This window comes from Epinephelus lanceolatus, chromosome 7 (assembly GCF_041903045.1).
Source record: "Epinephelus lanceolatus isolate andai-2023 chromosome 7, ASM4190304v1, whole genome shotgun sequence".
Taxonomy (NCBI): Eukaryota; Metazoa; Chordata; class Actinopteri; order Perciformes; family Serranidae; genus Epinephelus; species Epinephelus lanceolatus.
Window position 1 is genome coordinate 39,169,044 of NC_135740.1, and position 7,439 is coordinate 39,176,482.

The 7,439-nt window shown below is 38.0% G+C and overlaps 1 protein-coding gene and 1 long non-coding RNA gene across 19 annotated transcripts in view; one reads left to right on the forward strand and one right to left on the reverse strand.

The window, feature by feature from the left end:
* The window catches only part of LOC117260804 (uncharacterized), a 68,231-nt gene extending 64,567 nt beyond the window's left edge, over positions 1–3,664 (reverse strand). Inside the window, exons 1-2 of the long non-coding RNA XR_004501975.2 lie at positions 3,602–3,664; positions 2,488–2,648 (exon numbers count right to left, since the gene is read on the reverse strand). This is a non-coding gene — a long non-coding RNA (uncharacterized LOC117260804). The remainder of the gene's footprint in view (positions 1–2,487; positions 2,649–3,601) is intronic.
* prom1a (prominin 1a) overlaps positions 1–7,439 on the forward strand; it is a 110,221-nt gene that overhangs the window by 86,737 nt on the left and 16,045 nt on the right. For all 18 annotated transcript variants that reach the window (XM_078169530.1, XM_078169537.1, XM_078169542.1 and 15 more), the window contains 3 exons: positions 333–417; positions 5,323–5,469; positions 7,229–7,300. In XM_078169530.1, coding sequence (XP_078025656.1) covers positions 333–417; positions 5,323–5,469; positions 7,229–7,300 — 304 coding nt within the window. The remainder of the gene's footprint in view (positions 1–332; positions 418–5,322; positions 5,470–7,228; positions 7,301–7,439) is intronic.

A 7,439-nucleotide genomic window follows, 5' to 3' on the forward strand; every position in this document is an offset into this window, starting at 1 on the left:
GATGGCGGGCCTGCAGTCATTATATTTCCAAATAAAGCAATGTTGCTGCAACAGGTCTTTTGCCCATTAAAAAGCAAGCAGCGCTAATACAGAGTACATTATGCGAGTCTATATGGTATGTAGCTGCCTGAATGTTATCGTGGGATCGCAAATACTCCAGGCTTTTGGGGAGCATTACACTGTTTTCTATCAGAGGAAACATCAGTATGTCATGTACTTCCAGTCAGGTTCACTTGGTGGCAGCAAATATTTCCACTCTGAAACTTTTGAGTTGACATTTCTCTTCCTTTCTCTCTGCTATACCTGTGTGTTCATATGTGTGTCTTTTTCAGCACTTGCAAAGAGAACAAAGGCATCTACTCAGCCATGCGTCTGGACAAAGTCTTCAACATCTCCTTGTTCCTGAACACTACAGTGGTCAGTAAAGTCAAGACACACCATTGGTTGCATTGTGTCATATGTTTTAGGGACTATCTGAGGGTCTCTATTATGATTTATTGCTTTAAACAGGACAGATATTAAACTAGGACATAACGCTATAGTTCAGTTAAAAAGGTATACTTTAAAAACTATTTCCAAACTTCTGATCTCACTTATATGTCAAAGTCAAACGTGCAGATAGTATACAGTACAACTGTGTTTAAAATAAGCCCTCAGTCAGGGAACTCTGTGTGCTTTTGTTTGGAGTATATGCTAATTTTATAAACTATTCTCAGCAGTAATCTTCATAAAATACCATTAAGGGCAGGTAATATATAATAAAGCAATGCACTCTAGTTACTGTTCAGACAAGGGTTACAACTCATTTAGCATACAATTTGAACATGTAGCTGTATAAGATAACGATATAGGGTGTCCAAAAATCCCCATCCTTGGCTGCAGCATCTCATTAGCATTACATAATGACTTCTTCGCTGCCAAAACAAAGTATGGCGACCGCTGATAGCTTTAACATGCCTCAGCCCTTACCTCAGTGAACGCCTGAAACACTACACTGATGTAAGTTTCTATTTCTCCTCGGCCCTGAGCCAGCCACGCCTGCCTGCCTGCCTGAGACGTTCTGTACTTTCCTGCCAGTTGGCAAGATTGTCTTGGCTCCTTCCAGCTAACAGCTGATATGTCCCATGCTGCTCTGCACATTGGTCATTTGTCTTCATTTAAGGCCTGCACATTTTTTAAGTTCCCAGAAATTCTGACACTTGACTTGACAGGATTTCAGCACAAAGACTTAGGGTCTGTTATTTTATCGCCTGTAATAACATTTTACAAAAATATGAGATAAAACTGATTTTTTTTTGTTAGATATTTGCTGCCAGAATCTTTTAAAATGATGGATACTTGTCTGGTTCAAATCTAAATTTCTCCTCTTTAACAAAATACATTTTATTCCCATGGTGAAAAATGGTTCTCTATCATGTCGATGTGAGAATATAGAAATTGGCCTATTTCTCAGATTGCAATTGACATGTCATTAAAGTTGGTCACTTGCATTCAGCATGATGATACTGTAATGTCATTAACAGGGGCCGTATTCACGAAGCTTTCGAGTGCTAAGAGTTGCTCCTAGTGACAAAATTCTAGAAAATTCTTAGAATTGTGATATTTTCAAAGAATTTCCCCTTAAAATGAGTAAACATATAAGTTATTCACAGAGCACCGTAGACCTTAAAAGAACCAAAGGTGAAAAACTGTTAGGAGCAGGGAGAAGGACTTTTAAGAGGCTTTAGAGTTTCTTAAGAAGAGGAGAAAATGGTGGAAACACAAAGAGGTTGGAGAAATATTCTGGATGACTGTGAGAAGATGAAATGCTACCGATTAGATCATGCAGGAATTATGTTTGTGGTCTAAAGAGGGACAGGCACACATTTCCCACCCAATAACACTAAAACGCCAGAAATAAAATGATCGCAACGCTAAGATATTTAGAAAATTGGAAAAATGGAACAGTGCAGCAGTGATGACTTGTGACCGTCTCAACCTTCCAACAGCAGAGTGATCAAACACAAAAAATGACAACACTTTCTCATATTGTGATGTAGTTCATTTCCACTGGGTGTCTACATCTTGCGAGCTCACAGAAGGCATGTCTGACAAACAATCACATCTTTTCAAAGAATGTGTCATACCTAGCAGTGAGGTCTACCACACCTCCTGACTAAGGTAAAAGTTTAGGCCCCTTCCTTGCTCGGAGTTGCTCAGAGAACTTTCCTTAATCACTCCTACGCTAAGACTCCTTACTAAAAAATTTTAGTCCAAGTTAGGAGCTCTCTGAGAGTTTACTCAGAGAGTGTGTTTGTGAATACGGCCCCAGAAGAAGTGTAATCTGACCAATTTAGCTCCATATTATCTTGGGTCTTTGAGAGAAAGCTTTTGATTTACTCCACCAGAAATACACTGACCTGTTTTGGGTCTCTACATTTTCAGTTCCATAAAAAGTAAAACAGGAAAACACAAATTAGTTATATTAACTAATGGTAGCCTACTTACCAGAAATTCAGAGATGTCCAACATCCTGGTAGGGTAGGTCCTCCAGGAAGACTTCCATTTATTTCCACTCAGGAGTTGAAGTTATTAGATAGTGTCTTATTTTTACTAATCCATGAAGAGGGACAGGGTTGTCTTTATAGACGTCTAGTAGCACACACCACCTACAAAAACAATGCCATGTTAAGTTCCTAATACTCAAGCTAGACTTATTCGCACAAGAATAAACGTTAAAAACTTTCTAGCTTGGCTTTATGCAATGTTGTCAATACTTGTTAGCATGAAAATCCAATTTTACTCACTGACATTCCCCAACAGCTTTAGTTGTCTCCAGTCTCCACAACAACAAAACCAACACAAAAATCTACAACAGGGTGTCTGCAGGTCCTTAAAATGTCTTAAATTGTTTTCATATCAGGTATTCAGTCATTAAATAGTATCAAATTTGAATTCGTGAGGGCATAATTGCCACCAACATTTTATCTAATTTCATTCATCCTTTTTTTTATTAGTTTGTCAAAATTAGTCAAGCATGAAAGTCCACATTTCTGATGTTATAAATCTTTAAACCTACAATTGAACCTGATACTGTTGTTTCACTTTATACTTACAATTACCTGTTGAAAAAAATGTAGATTAACCTGACTCACTCTAATAAATATACTACTTCTGTAAAACCTGCCTCTGCACAAGACTATAACGGTACTACTTGATACTTTCATACAGTGCTTGAGTGAGAAAAAATATGGTTTATCCACATAACAGTCGAAAACTTGGTTAAAAAATAACTTGTATGGGTCTTGTAATGCTTGGGATTTAAGTGTCTGATAGCTGTAGACACCCTGTACGATATAGCTAGCGGCTAACATTAGCCTTTACCTGACTGACACTATTGCTACGTTAGCTTACGGTTAATGTTGTGCTAACGCAGCTGTTAGCCGAACAACGCCCCCTCTTGTTCGGAGTTACCGCTAAACTAGCTTGTAGTTTTCAAGATATTATAAGCTAGCTGTTTAAGCTACCATTTTGGTGTTATATTTCATATGGCCTTCAAAATATGAACTGGCCATTATGTCGTATTATATTTTAATACCTTTATTAATCATATTTCACTTACTACAACCGTTGGGCGGACTTGCTTATAACGTTCATGCACGAGCTACTTCGTCTTAGCTCCGCGGTTTAAACTGGTTGAGCATGACAGCAGAGACGCTATTGGTTAAGAGTTTGTCCAATCAGATTCCTTGCAGCCGTGTCTTTGTGGCACATGGGAGATGTATTCCTTGTAGGGTTTTTTTTTCCATGAAAGCCATTTAATGTATGTAATGTATTGATTTTAACCCAAACCACGACTTTTTTTTAATTTATTTATTTTAGAAGCCTTAACTAAGAGAGCCCTTTCTGGTAGAAAGCCCTCCACACATTTTACTGATACAAGTAAAGTCAAATAGTATACAAAATCAATATGAGCTAGATGACGGTTGCAACAGAACTATTGAGGAGACCAAATTTGTATTGACCCCGTCCCCCTTAACTATAACAATACCAGTCTGAACCACTGGGCTGTGACAGTGTGTTTGTCTCCAAGATAAGACAAGACACTACTCTGAGTTGAACTCTGGAGTGCATCAGAAATGGTTCCCAGATTTCCAAGAAGACGTCCAGTTTATTGCTTTCCTTATAAATAAGGTGTTCATAGGAAGCTGATTCTGCCAGGGTATTGAGCCCTTATTGATAGTTTAGAGGATCCCCCTCTTTCCAGTGTCAGAGTATGACCCTCTTAGCAGCAGTGACGGCAACTTCTAACCAATTTGAATACTTAAATACTAAATACTTAAAGGATTATACGTCAAAATACTGTCTTTGGATTTAAGTTTTTTTTTATCTGTGAGCTGGATTTGATTGATTAAATCCTTCTTAAAGATTTTTTTGTTGTTGTTTGAAAACTGTTTGTATACTCAGTACAATAACTTAACTTAAAATGGACATTTTTGGTTTTCTTGGAAGTCCAACCCATCTACATACAGCGTTAGTGCCACATCAATTTAGGAACAAACAACTTCATTGCCAACACTTTTGTTGTGTTCTCTTTATGGTGCCACAAAACAGCATATGTTTTCTTTTTTGGTGGTGAAATTGCATATTTCTATTCAAGTCATCCCTTTTGGAAAATCATATTTGCCAACATATGGCTCTCTATGGTTATGGCTTTCAGCGCAGACCGTAACATCAAACCTAATAAACAATTGGACAAACTTCTTTATTGTTACTGACACATAAACTGTGAATTTTGCATTCCAATTTGTTTATGTGTATGGCGATTTTCAACAACAAGGCAATACAGAGTGCTTTACAAAGACATTAAAGTCATCAAGACAAGATAAAAAAAAATACTAAAAGAAAAGCTTGTGTGCAGAAATGCAATCATGAGAACTGCAATTTACAGTAGACACAAGGAGAACGTTTCCACACAAACATCAGGGAACACCATTCTAGTGGGATATGTGAACTTCCGTCCAAACCACATCTTTTAGATCTTTGGTCATCCAAGCGCCAACATTTGTTTTGCATTTTTGTTGGTCTTTCATTATGTTAACAATGTTTATATATATTTAAAGGGATTCCCTGTTTACACTGTACACAGGCTTAAACTTATACGCCTTTCTAACGGGCATACAAAGAGGCAAATGAGGTGAATGACATCTGATGATAGGTTATGATTATATGAGAATCCACACAAAATGTTAACCGTTTTAACATTTAGATCAAATATCAAGCTGTAATGTTTTTCCTTCAGGTCTTATCAAACCCACTGCTGTATGTTTTTTGTGTTTACAGTTTACTAAGGATGTGGTGAGTCAGCTGGAGAGTGTTAAGATCGACCTGAGGGGAATAATCCTGTTAGAGGCAGAAGGGAAGCAGAACCTCCTGGACTTCTCTGAAGCTGGACTGTCAGAAATCAACTATGCAGACTACCTGGAAGAGGTGACACAAACATACTCACATGAATGTAGAAACAAACACATACATCTGAACTAACAGACGGGGTTAATCATAAACAGGATACACTTAGAATGTCCACAAATGAAAAGAAACTTAAAGGGACAAGCAGGCGATAAACAAAAATTACATCAGTTTATACGTATAAGACCAGTTTGTGAAACATCAGTGTAAATATTGACAATATATTGTTCTATATATATCAATGTTTTTGTATTATATTTGTACTTTAATGGTATGTAACCAGAAATAGCTTGGTTCCTGAGGGTCAGTTAAACAGCCTCCTCCTTGGCTGTCAGTTAACATACAGCAGGCAGCCATGCTTCACCTAATAGGAGCTGTGACATGACACAGTACACTGGGTTCTGTTGAGGATCACTGAAGCTCTATTATCCAAAAGCATTCCTGCCAAGGCAAAGAGTGTGTAAGAACAAGCCGGGACTTGGCATTCCCTGTCTTCCCCAACACTACCTGTCATGTTCGCTTAGATGTATTTCCTGAGAGGGCAAAAAGAAAAAAAAAAGCTTTTAGGACTCCATTCAAGTGCACCACCTGTCCTGATACACAACTCACTCTCTGAAAGTCAGGGTGAGAGGTTTTGTGTCCAATAAATGTTTGCTGATTGTGTAAGTATTAAAGCCATTCTGGTTACATTTATGCAGGTTTCCAATCAATTCATTTACATTACAAGACCTGCAGCTGAGAAGACTGGTTTGATCTGCGACATCATTTAAGAGATTTCTATCTACTTGGCAGCTTAAGAGAAAGTTTTAAGGAGGCTGTGTTTCTGTTTTACTTTTATTGATGTGATTTTAAAATGTAATCCTGCTGTATTGATGTTTTAAATACAGCAGCTCAGTCTTATTTATGTCAGGTGTCTGTATTTATTATTTAACTTAATAGTTGTCCGAGGTGAAGTGGGATTTTTAAAATGTGTACCAACCACTGAAATAGAGTGAGAGTAGAATGGATATTGAACTGTTTGCCGTGGTCATTGGACTGGTACGAAAGAAAATGGTGGTTGTTGTTATTTGTTATGGTGACAACACACATCTGTGGGGTTGTAAAATGTATCACACTTACTAGTTTCTTTAAACAAAACGAAAAGAGAACCACCATACACCAATCTAAGTTTCTTTCTTTAGCTGCCTTGTTAACTCATCTTAAGACATCATTCAAACTTCACAGACACAAAACAAAAGTCACCCCTAATTAGTCAACTCTTCCAACAAACTCAAATTCTGGTTTTGGTCGAAATGAACTCAAATTCTCTCAGTTAGATGCGAAAATACGGCAATCTCCATGTTGTTTACCCCCATCGTCTCCGTCTCTCAGCTGTCTACTGAGCAGGGGATCTCCCCCTCGTTCTTTGGACAGCTACAGTTTTCAGTTTATGTTACAGTAATATTTTAAAAGTAAAGGATAGCTTATTTGAACACGTACTACTCCACTGCTCCTTTGGTCATTACTGCAAAACCTCACCTCAGTGAGTTCATGAACTTGCCCCAAGTCAGTTTGTTTAGGCAGAAGATTATGGACCAAATCAATGAATGAATGTCCACTCTACTCTCATCCTGTTTCTATGGTCCTAACAAAAGCAACACAAAGAACAAAAATAAAAGAGGCCGCTTCCTAATTATGAAGCTAATACTGCCAGTTATCTGAGTACTTTGCCCCTAACATGACTGCTAAGAGGAGTTAGATGTCACAATTTCTTTTTTTTTTTTTACCTGCTTACCTTCAGGTCAACAAAGGAGTCACTTTGGTGGACCTGCTCTCATATGCCAGAGAGTTGGAGGCCCAGACAGACCTCATGGTAAGAACACCTTGATGCCAACCTGGCTAATATACAAACATACACAGTGTTTCTTTGGAGGCCATGGAGGCACTTTGGTGGATTTAGGTGTCCTTAGTTTCCTAGCTTAGTGCATCTTTGTCCAAAACGTAACAGCTCT